Source organism: Oncorhynchus clarkii, chromosome 6 (assembly GCF_045791955.1).
Source record: "Oncorhynchus clarkii lewisi isolate Uvic-CL-2024 chromosome 6, UVic_Ocla_1.0, whole genome shotgun sequence".
Taxonomy (NCBI): domain Eukaryota; kingdom Metazoa; phylum Chordata; class Actinopteri; order Salmoniformes; family Salmonidae; genus Oncorhynchus; species Oncorhynchus clarkii.
Window position 1 is genome coordinate 14,723,721 of NC_092152.1, and position 26,243 is coordinate 14,749,963.

Genomic DNA, 26,243 nt, shown 5'->3' on the forward strand with positions numbered 1-26,243 from the left:
TATTCTCCGCCCACAGTAAAGCAGCGAGGAGGGTGGAGAAGGAAGGGGGGGGGGATGTTTTCTCTCACTCTTGCCCACACTGTTGTGGCCTCACAAGATGCCACTCAAGACTGGTTGAGTTTTGTTAAAATATCTCATTTAATGGGGGACTGTAGTAGATGCTGAGCTAAATGGGGCAACAGAGTGGAGGGTGGCGGTGTTAATAACCTACCTGTTTGGACACTCTGGGCTCATCCTCTATGTATTTCTGCTCTTTGGGTATCAACGTCATGAGACCTGCCTTTACCTGGTGTGGGAGTAATAAACACATTTAAACACACAGCCTGTGGTGGGATATTATCACAATAACACAATATAGCATAGATCTCTAACTGAATGGACTGTCTTGAGTACATGCAGATATGATGTTGAGAGTAGCGCCGCACGTCACAGACTACAGTGAGAGCTCTCTCCCTCACACACAGCACTAAGATGGCCGCCAGCAGGACACACACAGTGACAACGTATGTGCGAACAAAGGCGGCTGAGTGGGAGTTTTCGATCATTTAAGTGAAGACGAGGACGGGCGACAAGAGACGGAAGGGGAGGGAGGACAAACAGAAAGACGATGGTGCTGGAGTGTGGAGGGTGGGGACAAACTAGGAAAACAGGGGAGGAGGACAAACAGAAAGACCATGGTGCTGGAGTGTGGAGGGTGGGGACAAACTAGGAAAACAGGGGAGGAGGACAAACAGAAAGACCATGGTGCTGGAGTGTGGAGGGTGGGGACAAACTAGGAAAACAGGGGAGGAGGACAAACAGAAAGACGATGGTGCTGGAGTGTGGAGGGTGGGGACAAACTAGGAAAACAGGGGAGGAGGACAAACAGAAAGACGATGGTGCTGGAGTGTGGAGGTGGGGACAAACTAGGAAAACAGGGGAGGAGGACAAACAGAAAGACCATGGTGCTGGAGTGTGGAGGTGGGGACAAACTAGGAAAACAGGGGAGGAGGACAAACAGAAAGACCATGGTGCTGGAGTGTGGAGGGTGGGGACAAACTAGGAAAACAGGGGAGGAGGACAAACAGAAAGACGATGGTGCTGGAGTGTGGAGGGTGGGGACAAACTAGGAAAACAGGGGAGGAGGACAAACAGAAAGACCATGGTGCTGGAGTGTGGAGGGTGGGGACAAACTAGGAAAACAGGGGAGGAGGACAAACAGAAAGACCATGGTGCTGGAGTGTGGAGGGTGGGGACAAACTAGGAAAACAGGGGAGGAGGACAAACAGAAAGACCATGGTGCTGGAGTGTGGAGGTGGGGACAAACTAGGAAAACAGGGGAGGAGGACAAACAGAAAGACCATGGTGCTGGAGTGTGGAGGTGGGGACAAACTAGGAAAACAGGGGAGGAGGACAAACAGAAAGACCATGGTGCTGGAGTGTGGAGGGTGGGGACAAACTAGGAAAACAGGGGAGGAGGACAAACAGAAAGACGATGGTGCTGGAGTGTGGAGGTGGGGACAAACTAGGAAAACAGGGGAGGAGGACAAACTAGGAAAACAGGGGAGGAGGAAAAGAAAGAGACTTACAGCGTTAAAAATCACGTCTATTTCCAGAAAGATGACCCCTTTTGTTGGCCCTGTCAGCTCCTTGCTTTTCAAAGCGTAGGCTTTCCGTTCACCATTTTGAATCTGTGGGAGAGGGACATGACAGCCGTCTGTCTGGCAATGCCCGGCTGAATACACTCTCTGGGCCACCTTTGAACCCCAGCTGCTGCATCTGACAGAGAGCCCAAAACAACTGTGGCAACTCTGACAAGTACCTGTTCATTACCACCACAGCATTGTCAGGGAGATATGAACTATCCTGGGGAATTAGCCCCCCAGGACCGTACATTACCAATGGTGTTTTATTCATTTACCCTCGCTGTCTCTCTCTCTCTCTCTCTCGCTCTTTTCTTTACATCGCTGTCTCTCCTTCTCTCTCGCTCTTACATATCTCTTTCTCTCGTCCTCTCTCGCTCTCTCTCTCTCTTACAGCTCTCTCTCTCACTCTCTCTATTGCTTTGTGCAATGATAACAGTCTCATCCACAGTTGCATCTTGTGTGTTTTTATATCCTCCCCAGTGTTTTTTTTACAGTATTACCCCTAGGGGAGGTGATAGACAGCAGAGACATTTCATCAGGAGGACTCACGTTTAGTAAAGGGATGGCCACTTTACCCAGGAAGTCTGCGCTTCTGTCTCGGTCCTCGTCGTACACTGTCACCTCCAACACCGAGTGGATGTCCTTCACATTACTACTCGCCACAGAACAACCGTTACACCATTACAATCACACATATCACACCCGCATCATAGCATGATGAAACTCCAAGCCTCTATGAGCTTTGTACTCAACTAATAAAGAGTGTGAGAGTTGTATGAGGAAAGGAATTGTGGCTAGGAAATGTCATCTTTGAAAAGTAGGCTAGGGAGGAGAAGACTGATGGAAAGAATAGAGGTTTCTCTTAAAGAAAGAGAGACACGGCGCCACTCAAAGGACGACCAAATTACCCAGCTTTCCCTGGGAATTCACTTGCGTATTTCCCTGTAAGGAAGGCTGAAATAATATATATATATATTTTGACTATGTACATACATTTATATATATATATATATATATATATATATATATATATATATATATATATATATATATATATATATATATATATATATATATATATATATATATATATATATATATATATATATATATATATATATATATATATAAATATATAAATGTATGTACATAGTCATGTACAGAATCCAATTATGGCATGTCAATCAAAATAAAAATGTATAGGAGGAATGATTTATAAGGGGATAAAACCTAGACCTCTGAATTTAAATCTCAACGATGTACTAGCATTAGCTATATTTTCTATGAGATATATAGATTCATGAATATATGATATGTTCTCACTGTCAAATAAATAGATTTGGACTATTTACAGTAGGCTAAGTGCAAACGCTGTGCCATGCTTTGCCAGTTGAATGAAACGCGTAGTAATGACAGTGTTTGATCATATTATACAATCAAGATGTTTAAGAAAATGTGCTTTATCCAAACAATGATCATGTAGATTTTGCAGAAATAGAGAGAACTAGAAATAACATAATTGACAAACAGAGAGATCATCATGTGCATCCCAAAATAGTATTCACATAGTAATCCTTACATTTTACAATGTCCTTTGGCAAATGTGACAAATAGTGGCATAACAGGAAACGGCTAATAACTGGAAGTATGAATTATAACACATGTTTTTAAAACATCTTAAATGATTAGTAATAGCTATGATTGTTTTTTATAACCATGCCTCGTTATGATAATGTGCTATAGTTATGGGTACTGTAATACCTGTACTGTAATACTACTTCAAAATAGTTGCAACACAATTCAATAAATGTGCATGTGTGCACATATATGAAGTACTGGCATATGTCAGAGAGTGAGAAAGACAGACAGAAAGAGAGATCCCAGGGAGAGCCCACCCAGCATGAGATCAGGATGGGTATGTGGCAACACATGGTACAGAAGTGCACTCACAAGGTGAAGACCTTGTTCCACTCGGGGTTGAGGTTCTTGTAGACCGTGTGTGTCTGTAGCCGATCGTTACTCAGTTCCACCACACAGAAGGGGTCACTCTTCCCTGTGAAGGGTAGACAGACAGACACAGAGAGAGAGATTATTTTGGAACGTCTGTGAGTGTAAAGTTTATTGTTAATTTCACTTTTGTATATTATCTACTTCACTTGCTTTGGCAATGTTAACATATGTTGCCATTGCCAAATAAAGCCCCTTGAACTGAAATTGAATTGAAATGGAGAGACATGGTGATAAAAAGAGTAGCACTAATAACGGTCTTGTTTACTCCGGTCTAATCCAGTGTCTGTGGCCTACAGATGAGGTGCTGGTGCTTAGCAGTAGCATTAGGGGAAATATTCTACCTGATAAAGAGGAGCAGAGGAAGAGCCAGGAGCTGAACAGAGAATTACCATCCAGTCCTTACCCTCCTCTCCCTTCTCATGACAGCTCGAGCCACCATTTATCACCGGCAGTAATGATGTGATGAATTCATTTCACCCCACGCTACACCATACCACTGGCCCTGCTACAGGGATCCTGGTGCTCGGACTCCACCAGATAAGCACTAAGGAAACACTTCCCTGGGCACCGGCGAGGATGGAATAGATAGGGGGGAGAGCGAAGACATCTTATCTGACAGGGATGTGTCTGAGAAGAGGGAGGGGGGAGAGAGAAGACATCTTGTCTGACAGAGATGGGGCTGAGAAGAGGAAGGGGGAAGAGAGAAGACATCTTGTCTGACAGGGATGGGGCTGAGAAGAGGGAGGGGGAGAGAGAAGACATCTTGTCTGACAGGGATGGGGCTGAGAAGAGGGAGGGGGAGAGAGGACATCTTGTCTGACAGGGATGGGGCTGAGAAGAGGGAGGGGGAGAGAGGACATCTTGTATGACAGGGATGGGGCTGAGAAGAGGGAGGGGGAGAGAGAAGACATCTTGTCTGACAGGGATGGGGCTGAGAAGAGGGAGGGGGAGAGAGAAGACATCTTGTCTGACAGGGATGGGGCTGAGAAGAGGGAGGGGGAGAGAGGACATCTTGTCTGACAGGGATGGGGCTGAGAAGAGGGAGGGGGAGAGAGGACATCTTGTCTGACAGGGATGGGGCTGAGAAGAGGGAGGGGGAGAGAGCAGACATCTTGTCTGACAGGGATGGGGCTGAGAAGAGGGAGGGGGAGAGAGAAGACATCTTGTCTGACAGGGATGGGGCTGAGAAGAGGGAGGGGGAGAGAGGACATCTTGTCTGACAGGGATGGGGCTGAGAAGAGGGAGGTGGAGAGAGGACATCTTGTCTGACAGGGATGGGGCTGAGAAGAGGGAGGGGGAGAGAGAAGACATCTTGTCTGACAGGGATGGGGCTGAGAAGAGGGAGGGGGAGAGAGGAGACATCTTGTCTGACAGGGATTGGGCTGAGAAGAGGGAGGGGGGATAGAGAAGACATCTTGTCTGACAGGGATGGGGCTGAGAAGAGGGAGGGGGGAGAGAGAAGACATCTTGTCTGACAGGGATGGGGCTGAGAAGAGGGAGGGGGGAGAGAGAAGACATCTTGTCTGACAGGGATGGGGCTGAGAAGAGGGAGGGGGGAGAGAGGAGACATCTTGTCTGACAGGGATGGGGCTGAGAAGAGGGAGGGGGAGACATCTTGTCTGACAGGGATGGGGCTGAGAAGAGGGAGGGGGAAGAGAGAAGACATCTTGTCTGACAGGGATGGGGCTGAGAAGAGGGAGGGGGAAGAGAGAAGACATATTGTCTGACAGGGATGGGGCTGAGAAGAGGGAGGGGGGAGAGAGAAGACATCTTGTCTGACAGGGATGGGGCTGAGAAGAGGGAGGGGGGATAGAGAAGACATCTTGTCTGACAGGGATGGGGCTGAGAAGAGGGAGGGGGGAGAGAGAAGACATCTTGTCTGACAGGGATGGGGCTGAGAAGAGGGAGGCGGGTGGAGGCTGAACAGAGGAACATGGAGGTGTGGAGGCTGAACAGAGGAACATGGAGGAGTGGAGGCTGAACAGAGGAACATGGAGGTGTGGAGGCTGAACAGGGGAACATGGAGGTGTGGAGGCTGAACAGAGGAACATGGAGGTGTGGAGGCTGAACAGGGGAACATGGAGGTGTGGAGGCTGAACAGAGGAACATGGAGGTGTGGAGGCTGAACAGAGGAACATGGAGGTCTGGATGCTGAACAGAGGAACATGGAGGTTTGGAGGCTGAACAGAGGAACATGGAGGTCTGGATACTGAACAGAGGAACATGGAGGTGTGGAGTTGGAGGCTGAACAGAGGAACATGGAGGTGTGGAGGCTGAACATAGACATAATCATTATGGTTGGAACCTTCTCCAGAGACTAGCATACTGTATTAATCACAACAAATGCCCTATATACAGTACTAGTCAAAGGTTTGGACACACCTACTTATTGCAGAATAATAGTGAAGACATCAAAACTATTAAAAAAAAACACATATGGAATCATGTCATAGCCAAAGAAGTGTTACATATTTGATATTCTTCAAAGTATTCAGCCTTTGCCTAAATGACAGCTTTGCACACGCTTGGTATTCTCTCAACCAGCATCATGAGGTAGTCATCTGGAATGCATTTCAATTAACGGGTATGTCTTGTTAAAAGTGTATTTGTGGAATGTCTTTCCTTCTTTAATTGTGTTTGAGCCAATCAGTTGTGTTGTGACAAGGTAGGGGTGGTATACAGAAGATAGCCTTATTTGGTAAAAGACCAAATCCATACTTTGGAAAGAACAGCTTAAATAAACAAAGAGAAATGACAGTCAATCTGTTACGGATACAGGTATCCTGTGTCTGTGTGTATCCTGTGTCTGTGTGTATCCTGTGTGTGTTTCTTTTCTCTCCTTCTCCCCTCACAGGTGAAAATCATTACTCCCCAATCAGTCAACAATCAATCCATCAATCAGAAGACACACCTCCTCCTGTTTCCTACCCTATCACAGTTCCTTCCTCATGGTTTAAAAACCCCATCATTTGTAGATTTCAGGAGAGCTCAATCTTTGTAATGCCATGTTAGTAGATAGCTGTTCTTGATAGATTTCAGTAGCACAATCTCTTTGTAAATGCCATGTATGTAGATCTCTCTCTTTGTGTATTAATTAACCTCCTCTTTTGTTTGAGCACCTCCATAGCACTTTGTCATCACCTGTGAGTATTGTTTTGGTTATGGTGTTTGTTTGTTGCTGGTGGGAAAAAGGGGAAACCAAGACAAGTCGCCCATGGGCATACACTACCCGCAGGTAAACTTTGTTAAAACACACTAGTTAGAACTGGGCGGACCACCCACTGTATTTTTGGTTAGTTAGTTAGCTGTTGTTGAAATAGGCTAGTCTAGCTTAGGGGTGTTTTTGCATATTTGTTTCTTTCCTTGGGTCCAGCTCAGCCCCTTTTCCTGCTCCCCCCCCCATTACCGAGTGTTTATAATAAACCCTGAGTTTGACGGTATTATTTCGGTTGTCGTGGTTATTTCGTTCACTTTTACTTTGTCACTATTATAATTTACATGAGTTATGTTACGGGTCTCACTACCATCCCCCCTAGACTGTCGGGCCAAAAGAGATTCGTAACATAAGTGGGGGCTCATCCGGGATATGTCTTTACTGACACCCATGCCGCTCATGTAGATTGTTGTAGTGGTATAGTTCAGTGTTGAGCGTCATAGCTGAAGTAGCATTAGTGTTTGCTATTTTCGTTGGCTCTTGTGAAGTAGTGTAAGATGGCTACTTTTGATTTGAAGTCCTTTTTGGATAATCCTTCGTGGGAGGTTTTTGATAAATGTCGTAGAGTTGATTTAATGACCTTGGCTGACCATTACTCAATATCGATTCCGCAGAGTGTAGTTAAGGCAGAGGTTAAACAGCTAGTGTTAAATGTATTGTTGGAAGAGCAGGTGCTTGTGTTACCGCTGCCTGAGTCTACTAACCCTGTAGGGGATGTAACTGCTCCTATAAGCCCATTGGTATCTGATAATGAGGGTGAGGCTAAAACACCAGCCACATTGTCCCATTTTGATCCACTCTCCCCACTGTCAAACGGTGATGCCAGAAGGGATGTCCGTTTAGCACAGTTCCAACTAGAGGTGGAAGAGAGCCCAAATTAGGCGAGAGACTCTCCAGTTGGAGATGTGTAAAATTGAGGCAGAAAAAGAACGAGAACAACGGCAGATGATGTGTAAAATTGAGGCAGAAAGAGAACAGCGGCAGATGACGTTTAAAATGCGCCAGATGGAACTGGAGGCAGAGACAGCGAGGCTAGCCTTCGTTCCTACTGTGCCTGTTTGTGAGCCGTCCTCACCTGCTGTGTCCTCAAACACGTTTGACATTAGTAGGCAGATAGCCTTAGTACCTTTGTTCAGAGAGTCGGAGGTTGACTCCTATTTTTGTGTATTTGAGCGTATAGCCGTAGCATTGAAGTGGCCTGAAGAGGTATGGTGCCTATTACTTCAGTGTAAATTAACTGGTAAAGCCCAAGAGGTTTTGTCAGCGCTACCTCTGGAGGACAGTTTGAATTATGAAGTGGTCAAAGCTACTGTTCTTCGTGCCTATGAGCTTGTGCCTGAGGCATACCGACAGAGATTTAGGTCTCATAGAAAGTCTTCTAGTAAGACTTATGTGGAATTTGCTAGAGACAAGGGAAATCTGTTTGATAAATGGCATGCTGCTAGTAAGGTAACTGATTTCAACTCTCTCCGGGAGTTAATCTTGTTGGAAGAGTTTAAAAATTGCTTACCCGAACGCATTGTAGTTTACCTAAACGAACAGAAAGTATCCTCCCTGGCAGAAGCGTCTGTGTTGGCAGACGAGTTTGTGTTGACGCACAAGAGTGTGTTTTCGGCTCAAACTGAGAGTAGAACCACTGAGTTTCCTACCTTTAGCCCTAGTCGGCCCGCAGTAGTATATCAAGCACGCCAGAAGAATGAGCGCTCCTGTTTCTATTGTCATAAAGTGGGACATATGATTAATGATTGCTTCCTGCTTAAACGCAAACAAGGGATGCCTCTTCGTGCCAAGCCGCCAACAGGTGTTGGTCTAATTCGTACGGTTGTGAGGTCTGCAACAAAACAGGTGCCTCAGGGTAACTGTAGTTTGAAAGACCCAGTCCCCGACCGCAGTTATGAACCATTCATTTTCGAGGGGTTTGTGTCCCTAGAGAATGACGAAGCGTCTCAGCGTCCGGTTAAAATCCTTAGAGATACTGGTGCGGCGCAGTCGTTTATATTGTCTGATGTGTTGCCCTTATCTGACGATACATACTGTGGTTCCAGTGTGTTAGTGCAGGGTATTGAAATGGGTTTTGTCCCAGTGCCGTTGCACTTTGTGAAAGTACACTCTGAGTTAATCAGTGGAATATTCAGAGTGGGGGTATGTCCTATGTTGCCAGTGAAAGGTGTGACCTTTATACTGGGTAACGATATTTCCGGAGGAAAGGTAGTACCCGTATTGGAAGTATTGGATAAAAGTGACCACTCTCTCTCGAATGAGTTGGCACAGAGTTATCCACATGTGTTCCCCGCTTGTGCTGTCACTCGTGCTCAGGCACTACAAGAGGGTGACGTGATAGATTTGTCAAACACTGTTCTGTTCAAAGAGGATGATCAAGAGGATGGATTGTGTGATACCTCTGAGAAGTTGATCACCTCTGACAAACAGCCCAGGAAAGAATTAAAGAACGTTGAACTTATTGCTGATGCAATACAGTTACCAGTTACTCGTGAGCAGCTGATTGCTAACCAAAAGGTTGACAACAAGCTTGCTAAATGTTTTTCTAGTGTTGTCTCGTTAGAAGAGGTGAAGAAGAAGAATGTGGCTTACTTCATTGATGGTAATCTCCTCATGCGTAAATGGAAATCCCATGTTGACGCGGGTGGAGATTGGAATGCTGTTTACCAAATAGTGATTCCTACAGCCTTTCGACAAAATGTGTTATCCCTTGCTCATGATCACCAGTGGTCTGGTCATTTAGGAATTACAAAGACGTATGATCGGATCCTTCGACATTTCTTTTGGCCAGGTTTAAAACAAGATGTGGCTCAGTTCTGTCGGACATGCCACACCTGTCAGATAACAGGAAAACCAAATCAGGTTATTCCTCCTGCTCCTCTTTGTCCTATACCTGTCATAGGTGAACCATTTGAGCATGTGGTGGTTGATTGTGTCGGACCGTTACCGAAGACAAAATCGGGTAACCAGTTTTTGTTAACGATAATGTGTATGGCTACAAGATACCCCGAGGCTATTCCTCTGAGAAGGATTACAGCTCCGATAGTGAGTAAAGCCTTAATAAAATTCTTCACGACATTCGGGTTACCTAAGGTGGTACAAAGCGATCAAGGTACCAATTTCCTATCCAAGCTCTTCAAGCAGGTGTTGAAATCCTTATCAATTACGCACCGTGTATCAAGCGCCTATCACCCAGAGTCTCAGGGTGCGCTTGAAAGATGGCATCAGACACTGAAGTCTATGCTACGTAAATATTGTTTGGAATCTGAGAAAGATTGGGATGAGGGAGTTCCTCTAGTTTTGTTTGCTGCTCGTGAAACTGTGCAGGAGTCCCTAGGTTTCAGCCCGGCTGAACTAGTGTTTGGTCACACAGTAAGAGGACCAATGAAAGTCCTTAAAGAACAGTTCTTGTCCCAAGAGTTGTGTACCAGAGATGAGAATGTGTTGGACTATGTTAGTCGCTTTCGTGAGCGCCTACACCAAGCTTGTGCTCTTGCAAAGGAAGCTCTGTCTTCCTCACAGAGGAGCATGAAAAGACACTATGATAAAGAGGCTGTTTCTCGTCCACTACAGCCAGGTGACCAAGTACTGGTGTTATTACCTGTTCCAGGATCTTCACTGTCAGCTCGTTTCTCTGGTCCTTATTTAATTGAAAAGAAAATAAGTGAAACTGACTATGTGCTTCAAACTCCTGATAGAAAACGCCAATCTCGTGTGTGTCACATTAACATGTTGAAAGCATACCACACCCGACCCATCACACAGTTAAATAGTTCAAAAACAGAGGAAGGTACTGCTGTCTCCTCTGCTACTACTGCGATGATAGTGGACTGTCATATTGATGATGTTGATGGCTTGGAGTTGCGCAATACTCAGCAGCAGTGTGTTAGATTGCCCAACTCAGAAATGCTGCTGTCTATCCAGTCAGGTCTGGTTCATTTAACGGATGGACAGGCTAATGATATTGTGAGGCTACTACACAGTTTTCCATGTCTCTTTAATGACGTTCCTACTCGCACAAATGTGTTGGAACATGACATTAATGTTGGAAATGCTACACCTATCAAGCAACACCCATATCGTATCAACGCTTCCAAGAGGAAGATAATGAGGGATGAGGTGAGATATTTGTTGGAGAATGACCTGGCTAAGCCAAGTTCAAGCCCTTGGAGTTCTCCTTGCATTCTGGTTCCTAAACCTGATGGTACGTCCAGGTTATGTACGGATTATCGAAAGGTAAATTCTGTCACAATGCCAGATTCGTTCCCGTTACCCAGACTGGACGACTGTATCGACACTATTGGTGCTGCTAAGTATGTGACCAAGTTGGACCTCTTAAAAGGTTACTGGCAGGTTCCGTTAACTTCACGTGCTTCTGAGATTTCTGCCTTTGTGACCCCAGACAACTTCCTTCAGTACTCAGTCATGGCTTTTGGGATGCGAAATGCACCAGCCACTTTCCAACGACTGGTTAACTCTGTATTAGCTGGCGTTCCTAATTGTAGTGCATACCTTGATGACCTAGTGATTTATTCGTCTACGTGGTCAGATCATGTTGACTTGCTAAGGGTAGTATGTGAACGGTTGGCAGCTGCTTCTCTAACCCTGAACTTGGCAAAGTGCGAGTTTGGGAAGGCTACTGTTACCTATCTCGGTAAAGAGGTTGGCCATGGACAGGTGCGCCCTGTTGATGCCAAGGTCTTGGCTATAACTGCATTCCCTGCACCTACCACTAGACGAGAGCTACGCCGCTTTTTAGGGATGGTTGGCTATTACCGTAGCTTCTGTAAAAATTTCTCTGCGGTAGTTGCTCCATTGACTGATTTGCTCAGTCCGGCAAGACCATTTGTGTTGTCCCCTGATTGTAAGAGAGCTTTTGAATCAGCGAAAGCACTCTTATGTAGTACCCCTGTACTTGCTGCTCCGGATTTTGAACAACCGTTCAAGCTTGAGGTAGATGCTAGTGCCAGAGGTGCTGGTGCTGTTCTACTGCAGCAGGACAAGAGTGGAGTAGATCATCCCGTTTGTTATTTTTCACGTAAATTTAATAAATGTCAAACAAACTATGCGACAATAGAACAAGAAGCTCTTGCTTTGTTGTTGGCTCTGCAATACTTCGAAGTATACATTGGTTCCAGTGCCCTACCAGTGATTGTGTATACTGACCATAACCCCTTAGTTTTTCTCCACCGAATGTACAACCAGAACCAGCGCCTTATGCGTTGGGCGCTGATTGTACAAAATTATAATTTGGAGATCCGCCACAAAAAGGGTTCAGATAATGTGTTGGCAGATGCTTTGTCTCGTGTGTGAAGATGATTTCTGTATGTTTTGCAAGGTTGTTGATTTGTTGTGAGTGTTCATTTAAATACTGTAGTCGCAATCCCCCCTAGGGTTGCTCTTTTAAGGGTGGGAGTGTTACGGATACAGGTATCCTGTGTCTGTGTGTATCCTGTGTCTGTGTGTATCCTGTGTGTGTTTCTTTTCTCTCCTTCTCCCCTCACAGGTGAAAATCATTACTCCCCAATCAGTCAACAATCAATCCATCAATCAGAAGACACACCTCCTCCTGTTTCCTACCCTATCACAGTTCCTTCCTCATGGTTTAAAAACCCCATCATTTGTAGATTTCAGGAGAGCTCAATCTTTGTAATGCCATGTTAGTAGATAGCTGTTCTTGATAGATTTCAGTAGCACAATCTCTTTGTAAATGCCATGTATGTAGATCTCTCTCTTTGTGTATTAATTAACCTCTTTTGTTTGAGCACCTCCATAGCACTTTGTCATCACCTGTGAGTATTGTTTTGGTTATGGTGTTTGTTTGTTGCTGGTGGGAAAAAGGGGAAACCAAGACAAGTCGCCCATGGGCATACACTACCCGTAGGTAAACTTTGTTAAAACACACTAGTTAGAACTGGGCGGACCACCCACTGTATTTTTGGTTAGTTAGTTAGCTGTTGTTGAAATAGGCTAGTCTAGCTTAGGGGTGTTTTTGCATATTTGTTTCTTTCCTTGGGTCCAGCTCAGCCCCTTTTCCTGCTCCCCCCCCCATTACCGTGTGTTTATAATAAACCCTGAGTTTGACGGTATTATTTCGGTTGTCGTGGTTATTTCGTTCACTTTTACTTTGTCACTATTATAATTTACATGAGTTATGTTACGGGTCTCACTACCATCCCCCCTAGACTGTCGGGCCAAAAGAGATTCGTAACACAATCAATACTTAAGACATGAAGGTCAGTCAACGCGGGAAAGTTCAAGAACTTTGAAAGTTTCTTCAAGTACGGCCGCAAAAACAATCAAGCGCTACGATGAAACTGGCTCTCATGAGGACCGCCACAGGGAAGGAAGACCCAGAGTTACTACTGCTTCAGAGAATAAGTTCATTAGAATTAACTGCACCTTAAATGGAGATTTGCTTCTGCCAAGAAACACGAGCAATGGACATTAGACTGGTGGAAATCTGTCCTTTGGTCTGATGAGTCCAAATTTGAGATTTTTGGTTGCAACCACAGTCTCTTTGTGAGACGCAGAATAGGTGAATAGATGATCTCCGCATGTGCAGTTCCCACCGTGAAGCACGGAGGAGGAGGTGTGATGGTGTGGGAGTACTTTTCTGGTGACAGTGATTTATTTAGAATTCAAAGCACACTTAACTAGCATGGCTACCACAGCATTCTGCAATGATACGCCATCCTATCTGGTTCGCACTTAGTGGGTCTATCATTTGTTTTTCAACAGGACAATGACCCAACACACCCCCAGGCTGTGTAAGGACTATTTGACCAAGAAGGAGAGTGATGGAGTGCTGCATCAGATGACCTGGCCTCTACAATCTCCCGACATCAACCCAATTGAGATGGTTTGGGATGAGTTGGACTGCAGAGTGAAGGAAAAGCAGCCAACATGTGCTCAGCATACAGTATGTGGGAACTCCTTTAAGACTGTTGGAAAAGCATCCGGTTGAGAGAATGCCAAGAGTGTGTAAAGCTGTCGTAAAGGCAGAAGAATCTCAAAGAATCTCAAATTACTGAAGTATATTTTCATTTGTTTACACTTTTTTGGTTAGTGTGTGTTTTGGGTGTGTTTCATAGTTTTGATGTCTTCACTATTATTCTACAATGTAAAAAATAAAGAGAAACCCTTGAATGAGTAGGTGTGTCCAAACTTTTGACTGGTACTGTATATATTTATATATTCCTATATTTGTGTGTGTATATATATATACAGTACCAGTCAAAAGTTCCTTTATTTTCTTTACTCTCCTACATGATATGTTCTGTGTTTGTGTATGGAAATACATGTTACTGTTTCTTTGTAAATTGAAAGGACTGCCCCTTCCTCCCCACACATGCACACATTTCATTTACCATTCATAACAACAAACACTTAACTACAGCTTTGATCTTAACTGTTGGGAACACTGTTTCTGTTTGTTCAATCATATCACTCTTAAAATGCTAGGTCAGGAAGAGAGAGAAATATCCCATTCAAAGTCCCCAAGAGCGTGATTTAAAATAAAATTACTTTAGAGTACATTGCTTTTAATAATGAAGTTCAGAACAGAAAAAATGGGGTTCAATGTGAGGTTGAATTTAGGTTCATTCATAAACTCCCTGTTGAGGCGGAGCATAGATTACGACTCTATTGACTGTGATAAGGACAGCACAGAGGGAGAGTGAAACAGAAGTCACTGTGATAAGGACAGCACAGAGGGAGAGTGAAACAGAAGTCACTGTGATAAGGACAGCACAGAGGGAGAGTGAAACAGAAGTCACTGTGATAAGGACAGCACAGAGGGAGAGTGAAACAGAAGTCACTGTGATAAGGACAGCACAGAGGGAGAGTGAAACAGAAGTCACTGTGATAAGGACAACACAGAGGGAGAGTGAAACAGAAGTCACTGTGATAAGGACAGCACAGAGGGAGCGTGAAACAGAAGTCACTGTGATAAGGACAGCACAGAGGGAGAGTGAAACAGAAGTCACTGTGATAAGGACAGCACAGAGGGAGAGTGAAACAGAAGTCACTGTGATAAGGACAGCACAGAGGGAGAGTGAAACAGAAGTCACTGTGATAAGGACAGCACAGAGAGAGAGTGAAACAGAAGTCACTGTGATAAGGACAGCACAGAGGGAGCGTGAAACAGAAGTCACTGTGATAAGGACAGCACAGAGGGAGAGTGAAACAGAAGTCACTGTGATAAGGACAGCACAGAGGGAGCGTGAAACAGAAGTCACTGTGATAAGGACAGCACAGAGGGAGAGCGAAACAGAAGTCACTGTGATAAGGACAGCACAGAGGGAGCGTGAAACAGAAGTCACTGTGATAAGGACAGCACAGAGGGAGAGTGAAACAGAAGTCACTGTGATAAGGACAGCACAGAGGGAGAGTGAAACAGAAATCACCGTGATAAGGACAGCACAGAGGGAGAGTGAAACAGAAGTCACTGTGATCAATGCCTCTCACATCTAATTGTGACACATATCAATCTGCAGGTATACACTTCCTGTTGATATTGACACTCAATCCTACATCAGTATACACAGAATAATACAGTATCAGTCATCAGACTGTTTACCTTTACAACATGACTGTCCTTAGAGATCCTCATTATTCTCTATGTTAGGCAAGATAAAAAAAAATCATAGTAAAAATGTATGACAAGAAAGATGTCAAGAAAGAAGAAAAGTGTATTTAATATTGAGAAAACATTTGGGCTTTGAGTACAATGATGATACATAACTAATATTTTGTTTTTTTGAGGATTCATTTTCTAAATGTTGAACAATATACTGTCTTCCTTAATAACTGCAACCACATTCAATTGTTCACAATATTTCCGTAGTCACTAGAATATTCAACACAATACTCTCGAATTAGCTAGAATTGACTGAAATTCAATCACTAAAATGTATTCAAATGGTTTGAAGAGAAAGGTGTGCTCCTTTAATAATATGCAGGCAATGTGGCGGTGGTGGTGAGTGGATGTCACTGGTGATGAACTTTCACCTTATTGGAGAGCACCAGAGGAGGTTGTCCCAGCCAATTACCCACTAGGGTTTGAGGGCTACTTTGACGGTCCAGATACACCATAGCTCCTCCCTGGCTTCATTTTCCATATTCTGGGTTCACGGCGAGACCTTTAACCTCATTTCAGACAGCAATAAGATGAGCGTGTTAAACTGAGTTAAAACAACACGGTAGAACTGAGATGATGCCGTTGGCTCCCAGTTCCTTTTGGAGCTGTTAAAAAGGAAAGCATACGGCAGTGTCTGGGAGTCTAAATGCTTCACTTACTGTCGTTACTATGGAAAAAATATATGCACGTCTAACTGTAAGTCACTTTGGATCAAAGAGGCTAAATGACATATACATCATCATTACTCTCCTCAGTATTCCACTGTCAGTCAAGTGCATGATTGCACCCTCGCAAGGTGTTCATACATGTTATTCACTATCTGTTACACAGTAATGTTGATGCCTCAGCAGCTCAACTCAATGCACTTTTTACTGTATCACAAAATACCAGTACAAAGATCGATCCTGAGGGAATCTGCAAACTACTTCTACTATTGACGCAGTACATGAATGTGTTTGGCCCCTCCATTGAGAAGGTGCTGTGTGTTGCTGAAAGGCTGGAACATTAAGGGAGGTACTCACACGGGTAAGAGCACCTCATCAAATGGGATTGTTGGTTTTAGAGACTATATTCAGTTATTTGCCTGGGCTAGAGTAGAGGTACTCCATGTAAACGCCACAATTAGAGGTATGGGACAGACTGCCACACAGGGAGAGAGGGGGATGGAAAGACGGGAGGGGCGAGGAGAGAGGGGGATATGAATGGGAGTGGAATGGAAAAACGCTTTCTCACAGTACCCCCCCTCTATCTCCATTAAAGCCTGTGTGTGTTCCTCTGTGGCCTGCTACCTTGCTCCTGACACCTCTCTCATGCTGGCCAGCTGTGGAGGGTCTGCATGCAGTGTGGGTGAGGACCCTTAAAGGAGCTCTTAAAGGGGCTTTGTCTCTGAGAGTGTGTGTGTGGGGCCACCAGGCAGACCCAAAGTGTGAAATCAAAGCTCATGAGCCCTTCCATTCCATTGGGAACACCACACGCACACGCACACACACACACACACACACACACACACACACACACACACACACACAGCCTGGCAAGGCGAATGGGTCAGTGTGGTGGACCGGGCCATCTGAGTGGGTTGGAAATAAAGGATGGACCAAACCATCGGACAGATGGGGTAATTGATGGGCTGAACAGTCTGTGGAGGTGGGATTAGTGGAGGGAAGGGACCACTTTAAAAGTTAGGGGTGCTATTGCGAAGTTGAGGGTGGAGAGGACAACCTAACAGTGAGAGCGAGAGAGAGAAAGACTCAAAATGGTGATACTTGACAGTGTCTAGCTCTCACATCAACAATGCTACCAGAGGCCCCTGCATGGAAAAAGAGGACCCACAACTTCACTCAAATGACATTTCAGGCTATGCACTTCTGTTGAACTAAGTGGTTCGATGGCTAGCCTATGCACTTCACTTTCGCAGTCCATATTTTTCCATCACAACACTTGTAACTCTTGTTGCAACCCAGATGGAGGAATGACAAGACAGCGAGGCAAAGATGTTGTTGCTTAAGGTCTGATCTGAAAGTGACCTGAATACTTTACTGTAGAGTAGCTACAGCAAACCCCAGACTGAGCTATGAGTACTGTATTGAGGTCAGCAGGGATTTCCATTTGTTTCTCCGGTAATAAACAAAGGCAGAGCCATTAGGCCTTGCTCCAACCAGAAAATGAAAGACTACGGCAGCTCTATCTGCTCATGTGTGTGAGTCCTCTCCCCTGAGTGAGGCCAAACTAACTCAGTCCCACTTATTTTCCATTAGATAACACACACTGTGAAAAAGTCAAGTAGTTCTCTCTACTGTATACCTCATTAAAAGTAAGAAGTAATGGAGAAACAAGGATGCAAGAGAAACGTTTCTCCCCTAGATTCATTTCAATCTCCCCAAAATAAATCTGGTTCTAAATGAGATGTTCTGTAATCTAGATACGATCTCTAAGGGTTCTTATTGGCCATTGTCAATGACACCAAATTGATAGATTGATGTTTTATTATACATTAGGCATGGGAAGAATACATTTTGTGGAAACATACAGACCAGCGGGAGTGCCGTTTAGCAACAGACAACAGAAGTTATTCGCTCTTCATAGCAGAGAAGAAGATTTTAATGTCATTTGAAGAGGTTTTAGTTGACTTACCTGTGACGTCTGCTGCCATCAGCCCCTCTGATCTGATGACCTTAACCTGGACCACTCCCACATCCTTCAGGTTGTGGAACGACCTCAGCACACTCTGCAGGTTAGAGGTCAGAGGTCAGGGGTGATGGGTACATTGAGTACATTAAGCTGTGGGAAACAGTTCAGGACAGTTCAATTTACCACTGACATCCAAACGGTCACATTAAGTGAAGTCGAAAGGGCAAAATGTATTTTCATTGCCCAGCCAGTCGACGATCTTCCCTTCTCTCTCTTTTCTTTAGTTTAACACACAGGCACTATGTTCAGAAGAATGCCATTACCTTTTCTGTTTTGTGTGAACGAGTGAGAGAGAGAGAGAGAGAGAGAGAGAGAGAGAGAGAGAGAGAGAGAGAGAGAGAGAGAGAAAGAGCTAGAGAAATACAGGGAGCGAGAGAGTAAAACACACGCCATTTACTGATAGATGTCATATAGAAAAATTGCTCAGACACTTCCCACTTCCACTGAGGCGTGACTGGGATTCAGGCAGTGATGTGATAGTTACTGGGCACCATCACATATTTACTGGTCATACTGGTGTACACACACACACACACACACACACACACACACACACACACACACACACACACACACACACACACACACACACACACACACACACACACACACACACACACACACACACACACACACACACACACACACACACACACACAATCACACTCTACAGGGTACAGTGATCATCTCTCGACTGTATGATGATGAAACCAGCCCAGTCTGCTGTGACTTTTTCTATCACTCAATGAAAACACACATCTCCATGTTAGTGGCAGCCTCATTGTCCCTTCACAGAGGTCAGATAGGACACAGGACAAGCCTGGCAGCGTATATGTATGGACAAGTCTAGCAGATAAAGGAAAGAGCTGAGGAGGTGCAATCACACACATACACACACACACACACACAGCCCTGCACTGAGAGCCATGCTGGCGTGTCTTAAAAGCAGAGAAAACACACTTCACTTCAATTTATTTCTCTCTCTGGCAATAACCCCCTTACATACCCAGAGGAATAATTATAATTTACATTTCAGAGTCAGGGCCAGGCTACAGACTTAATTTATTATAAACTCAGTCAGCCTCTGCCTGTTTCCAGCGATATTATTGTTGAAATGCCTTAGAATGAAGATGAGAGGAGAGGAAGGAGAAGGGGAGAAAAACCTTTCCACATAAGTTTAATACATGATTTCTCTGAAGATATGACAGCTTATTATTTGTGATTATTGAGGACGGCCTAAAAAGAGAGAGAGAGACAGAGAGATAGAGAGAGAGAGAGAGAGAGAGAGAGAGAGAGAGAGAGAGAGAGAGAGACAGAGAGACAGAGAGATAGAGAGGGAGAGAGAGACAGAAAAAACATGGCTGATTTGTGAAGCCGGAACATTTCCATAGCAGAGGAATTTCTGATTTGCAGGGCTGCCTTTTCAGGCCCTCTCAATAGACAGGCAGATAGATTGAAAAGCTCAGGAGATGAGGCCTCTTTATTTTTTTAATGAAAGGCTGTAGAATATATTTTCCCACCCTCCAATACATCCTCCCCCACCTCTCATCCTCCCCCACCTCTCATCCCCCCCACCTCCCATCCTCCCCACCTCCCATCCTCCCCCACCTCCCATCCTCCCCCCACCTCCCATCCTCCCTCCACCTCCCATCCTCCCCCACCTCTCATCCTCCCCCACCTCTCATCCTCCCCCAACTCATATCCTCCCTCACCTCCCCCATCTCCCATCCTCCCCCACCACCCATCCTTCCCCACCTCCCATCCTCCCCCAGCTCCCATCCTCCCCCACCTCTCATCCTCCCCCAACTCATATCCTCCCTCACCTCCCCCATCTCCCATCCTCCCCCACCACCCATCCTTCCCCACCTCCCATCCTCCCCCAGCTCCCATCCTCCCCCACCTCTCATCCTCCCCCACCTCTCACCCTCCCCCACCTCTCACCCCCCCACCTCCCATCCTCCCCCACCTCCCAACCTCCCCCCACCTCCCATCCTCCCCCAGCTCCCATCCTCCCCCACCTCTCATCCTCCCCTAACTTCCATCCTCCCTCACCTCCCCCATCTCCCATCCTCCCCCACCACCCATCCTTCCCCACCTCCCATCCTCACCCCCCTCCCATCCTCCCCCACATCTCACCTCCCATCCTCCCCCACATCCCTTCTCCCATCCTCCCATCCCCCCCCCCTCCCAGCTACCAACCTCCCCATGTCCCATCCTCCCCACCTCCCATCCTCCCATTCTTCCCCACCTCCCCCACCTCCCATCCTCCCAGCTACCAAGCTGAGGAGGCTCGCTCACTCTGGGTTCAGCCTAGCCCCATTACTGTTGAAGAGGATCCACCCACCCATCCACCACCCCCTACCCGCCAGTAGGGACTAGGGATCGGGAGGTGGGGGGGTGCATGTGGCGAGAAAGGGGGGTTGGTTATATGGCGGGGCCCCAGCTTGACTGACAGCTTGTCACCGTGACGTCTTATTCCATCTCTGTTGTGGAGAAAATGAATGTCAGCGCGCCGGGCCTTATGACTCGCTGTCATCTTGGAGGTGCCTCACCTTTTATCAACACTCCAAATAACATTTCATCCCCACCGACTGCCGGCTGGACAATCCGGTCAGGGGACATTCAATCGGATGACTGTGAAATGTCATAATAAAAATGGAATGCTAAGAGCTTCCTCCTCCTCCTCTCTCTTCCCTTTCTCTACATCTCTCTCTACCTCTTCTTCTCTGTGTGGGTTGAGGCTCTGAGTTGTGGGGGTGTATGGGGTTGTTATGGGGGTGTATGGGGTTGTTATGGGGGTGTATGGGGTTGTTATGGGGTTGTTATGGGGGTGTATGGGGTTGTTATGGGGGTGTATGGGGTTGTTATGGGGTGTTATAAGGTATAGGAGCTGGTGGAGTGGAGTGGCAGCACTTGAGGAGAGGTCAGTGTGTCCCCCTCCACAGGTCCATTAAGACACATCAGTCCAGGTCCTTCTTGGCAATTAGTATGTATACATCCCACCTCACAGCTAGAGACACCAGTCCTCCAGCACCTCACAGCTAGAGACACCAGTCCTTCAGCACCTCACAGCTAGAGATACCAGTCCTCCAGCACCTCACAGCTAGAGACACCAGTCCTCCAGGACCTCACAGCTAGAGACACCAGTCCTCCAGCACCTCACAGCTAGAGAGACACCAGTCCTCCAGCACCTCACAGCTAGAGGCACCAGTCCTCCAGCACCTTACATATAGAGAGACACCAGTCCTCCAGCACCTCACAGCTAGAGACACCAGTCCTCCAGCACCTCACAGCTAGAGACACCAGTCCTTCAGCACCTCACAGCTAGAGATACCAGTCCTACAGCACCTCACAGCTAGAGACACCAGTCCTCCAGGACCTCACAGCTAGAGACACCAGTCCTCCAGCACCTCACAGCTAGAGAGACACCAGTCCTCCAGCACCTCACAGCTAGAGGCACCAGTCCTCCAGCACCTCACATATAGAGAGACCAGTCCTCCAGCACCTCACAGCTAGAGACACCAGTCCTCCAGCATCTCACAGCTAGAGACACCAGTCCTCCAGCACCTCACAGCTAGAGACACCAGTCCTCCAGCACCTCACAGCTAGAGACACCAGTCCTCCAGCACCTCACAGCTAGAGACACCAGTCCTCCAGCACCTCACAGCTAGAGACACCAGTCCTCCAGCACCTCACAGCTAGAGACACCAGTCCTCCAGCACCTCACGGCTAGAGACACCAATGCTCCAGCACCTCACAGCTAGAGAGACACCAGTCCTCCAGTCTGTTCGTAATTAACAACCACAATAGACAGAATGGCATCCAAACCTATTCCAGGGGGGAATAACAGCTATAAGCCCACCCGCGTGGCTCTTCATCAAACAGACCAAAGCCTAGGGCCAGACTATAATGGAGACACACACATTACAATAAGCCATATAGGATGAGAAAAGGGACTTGGAGAAACCCAGCGTCTCCAGAGTCCACTCTCAGGTGTGTATTATCAGTTCTCTTCAATGGGGGCAGATTAATGGGAGGGAAACGCCTGCATTGTAGGCTGACCTCGGAAAGCACTTTAAACGGGCTAATGTCTTCTTCCTTCTGCTGCCTCACCATTTACACAGGGACTTACCGTGGAGGGAGGAGGGTCTTGTCAGGCAGCCAGCTGAAAGCTGAAAGTCATCTGATATGACTGTGCTGTGTTAATGATGTTGGGCCGGGCCAGTAGTGAGAAGTCAGGGACAGGTCGTTCCTCGACCATACGTTTTTAAGGAGCAATCTTCTTTGCTTCAAAGCCCAGGCGCTATGACGATGATAATGCATGGCACTTGAAACCCTCACCAACCCCCTTCCCTAAATAGCTTACTGGTTGGCTGGTTGATAGGGGGTGGGAGGTGGGGGTGAAGGCTAGGTGGTGTGTTAGGGAGGTTGTAGTGATTAGTACTAGTGGGTGTTTTGTACGGCTGTCTGCTAGACAGCTGATTCCGAACTGATGATATCAGGGAATACATTCGCCCGACGCTTCACACACATACACACACACACACATATTCATGAACATATGCACAGACACACTGAGACACACACACAGACGTACACACACAGGGGCGTGCACACACACACACCCACACTCGGACTAATTTGCTTTGGGTATTGTACAGCATTAGTACCAGCACTTGCTGTTATCTGTGTGTCTTGATAAGGTACATCTTTATTAAATTCTCTCATTAAAAGGGCATCAGTCAGGAGAAAAGGAATACGCTAATGGAGGCAGTCCTCTTCAAACCAAACCACACTGTCCCCCTCCAACTGAAGAACCTACATAGAGAGACGAAGAGCATTACCTACACAGAGAGACAGAGAGCAGAACCTACACAGAGAGACGAAGAGCAGAACCTAGACAGAAAGACGAAGAGCAGAACCTACACAGAGACGAAGAGCAGAATCTACACAGAGAGACGAATAGCAGAACCTACACAGAGAGACAGAGAGCAGAACCTACACAGAGAGAGACGAAGAGCAGAATCTACACAGAGAGACGAATAGCAGAACCTTCACAGAGAGACAGAGAGCAGAACCTACACAGAAAGACGAAGAGCAGAACCTACACAGAGACGAAGAGCAGAATCTACACAGAGACGAATAGCAGAACCTACACAGAGAGACAGAGAGCAGAACCTACACAGAGAGAGACGAAGAGCAGAATCTACACAGCGAGACGAATAGCAGAACCTACACAGAGAGACAGAGAGCAGAACCTACACAGAGAGACAGAGAGCAGAACCTACACAGAGAGACAGAGAGCAGAACCTACACAGAGAGACAGAGAGCAGAACCTACACAGAGAGACAGAGAGCAAGCATGAAAACGAGGGAAAGAAAATGTATCTTGTTTAACGCACAGAAAATCAGGGGCTCTGGAGTTGTAAAAGGTGAAATAGCTTTTTCTTTTCATTTTGCATGCCTACCCCTGCCAGCACAACCCTCACCCCTTACTTCTCGCTATTACTATTACACACACACACACACACACACACACACACACACCTCCCGGCCCTAGCTCAAAGTGAGTGAAGGAAGAGAGGCACGCCCGCCATCTGTCTAGGTCCTAGAGCTCCCCCAGTTGAGCGTAGGATGCCACTGCAGCGCGGGAAGTGCTCTCGTGGCCAGCCAATGAGCTGCTAGCGTTGTATGTAGGTCACGCGTCCGTGGTTGGCCTGTGGAGCGCTCTCCACTGGAGCTCACCCAGATCAACCACACAACGCAGCAGGACTCTACACTTAAATTAGAGCACAGTTTACACACACACACACACACACACACACACACACACACACACACACGCACACACACACACACACACACACACAAACTCCTACATACAATCAAATGAAGTAGGTTGCTAGAATATGGTGAAGATATAAATGACACACACAGTGCTGTAGGAGTATTCAGTCCCTGTCTTAATGAAGGTGCACAGCGTTGGAACAACAGTCCTCCAGGACTCGATATGCATTATCAGACAGTAAAGCATCTTCCACCAGATGACATACTGTTGATATATGACGAGTGTCCCCCATCAGGCCTGTCAGAGAGGGAGCTCCAGAGCCCCGTGTGAGTGTTTGTGTGTGTGTGTCTTTGTACTGGGCTGATGGCTGAGTGACAGCCAGTGAAGGGTTAACAGCATTAAGACAAAAGAACAGGCGGAATGTATTGTGTTGTGGCGGGAGGGCCTCAGGAGGACAGGGAGCCTAAGACTCCTCAGAGAGACACCATGCCTTTTACAGCAAACACACTGAGATCCTACTGACGGGTTCATTAACATACACACACACACACACACACACACACACACACACAGTAACACACTAGCACACTCCACAGAGACTTTTACATATTCACAAATATAAATATTCACACCCACTCACACTATGGTATAAAACCCTAATACGCTAGAAACCAAGGTCTCTCAGTGGAGAGAGAAGAGAGAAGAGCGATTCACAGCAGCTTCAGCTTCAATAGAATCTGTCAGGCTGTCTTCTCTCTTAGCCTATCAGCCCCCTATTTTTCTCCACTTCTCTCTACCTCAGCCTGTTTTCTTCTGTCCCCTCCCCTCTTTCAGCAGTAGTTAGCAGGTCAAAGCCATTTGATGGAAACGTTGGGGCTTGGTAGGAAGGCCCAAAAAGTGGTCAAAGACTCCAGTCACCCAAGTCATAGATCGTTCTCTCTGCTACCGCACGGCAAGTGGTACCGGAGTGCCAAGACGAGGTCCAAAAGGCTTCTTAACAGATTCTACCCCCAAGCCATAAGACTGCAGAAAAATTCATCGAATGGCCACCCAGACTATTACAATGACATCCCCCCCTTTGTTTTTACACTGCTGCTACTAGCTGTTTATTATCTATGCATAGTCACTTTACCCCTTCCTACATGTACAAATTACCTGAACTTACCTGTATCTCCAGACATTGACTGTACCAGTAACCCCTGTATATAGATTAAGGGCTTGTAAGTAAGCATTTCACATTAAGTTCTACACCTGTTGAATTCGGCACGTGACAAATAACATTTGATTTGATAAAGCAGGACAGTGTATACAGTGTAGAGTGAAGTTGATCTTGGGTCAGTTTTGCATTTCCCCCACTAATGGTTAATAAGGTTAGTATTGGAGGAGGGAAAGCTGATCCTAGATCTGTATTTACTGGAAACTTCACCCTGGAGCCATTTAGAAAACGAACAGGTGAGAAAAAACAGGGCCTGGAGGGTGTTGTTTCTCTGAACGATCCATTTATCAGTATTGATTGGCTTATGAATCTACTGGTTGGAAATGTGATCTAATGAAAAACAAGTTCACATTGCTGTACTGACAAGTCCGTGACATTATGCTGCAGCTTCATGTCTCCACAAGAGGGAGCAGGAGAGACCTAGAGCCTGGTAGCTGCTGTTAAGGTCACATAGGCTGTGTTCAGACAGGCAGACCAATTCTGACTGGTCTTTTGACTAATCAGATCTAAAAAAAAATCTGATTTGAAAAAATCTGATGTGATTGGTCAAAAGACCAATTAGGGAAAGAATATCAAAATTGGCTGCCTGTGTAAACCCAGCCCTAGTGACGCAGACACGCATGCATAGACACACACACACACAAACTAACTCACATATCTCTGTCGTATCTGGTGTCTCTCGTGTGTGTCGTCCAGGATGTTGACAGACAGGTCCGAGATGGACACTGTAGCTGCCCCCGTGAGGGTGACCAGCAGCACCAGCGTGCCCTCGCCCTCCTCCAGCGGCAGGTCAAACTTATGAGTGTGCTCTTTACTGAGCGGTGACAGGTCTATCGAACACCTGAAAAACACACACAAATTTGGAATTTCAGACGTACAGGTCTATGTAGACTAACATTGAGAGGAAAAAACAAAACCACGAGAGTGAGAAAGAGTGAGATGTTGGTAAAAGCAGGAGAAAGAGGGGACGAGAAAGAGTGAGGTAGAATATACAAGAGAGAGGTAGAGGTAGAATATACAAGAGAGAGGTAGAGGCAGAGATGGGGAGAGAGATAGAGA

The 26,243-nt window shown here is 46.2% G+C and overlaps 1 protein-coding gene across 4 annotated transcripts in view; it reads right to left on the bottom strand.

Annotated features, from left to right (window-relative positions):
* LOC139410650 (multiple C2 and transmembrane domain-containing protein 1-like) overlaps positions 1–26,243 on the bottom strand; it is a 272,821-nt gene that overhangs the window by 81,264 nt on the left and 165,314 nt on the right. For all 4 annotated transcript variants that reach the window (XM_071156008.1, XM_071156009.1, XM_071156010.1 and 1 more), the window contains 6 exons: positions 25,839–26,025; positions 18,125–18,218; positions 3,576–3,678; positions 2,175–2,277; positions 1,569–1,670; positions 212–286 (listed from right to left, as the gene is read on the bottom strand). In XM_071156008.1, coding sequence (XP_071012109.1) covers positions 212–286; positions 1,569–1,670; positions 2,175–2,277; positions 3,576–3,678; positions 18,125–18,218; positions 25,839–26,025 — 664 coding nt within the window. The remainder of the gene's footprint in view (positions 1–211; positions 287–1,568; positions 1,671–2,174; positions 2,278–3,575; positions 3,679–18,124; positions 18,219–25,838; positions 26,026–26,243) is intronic.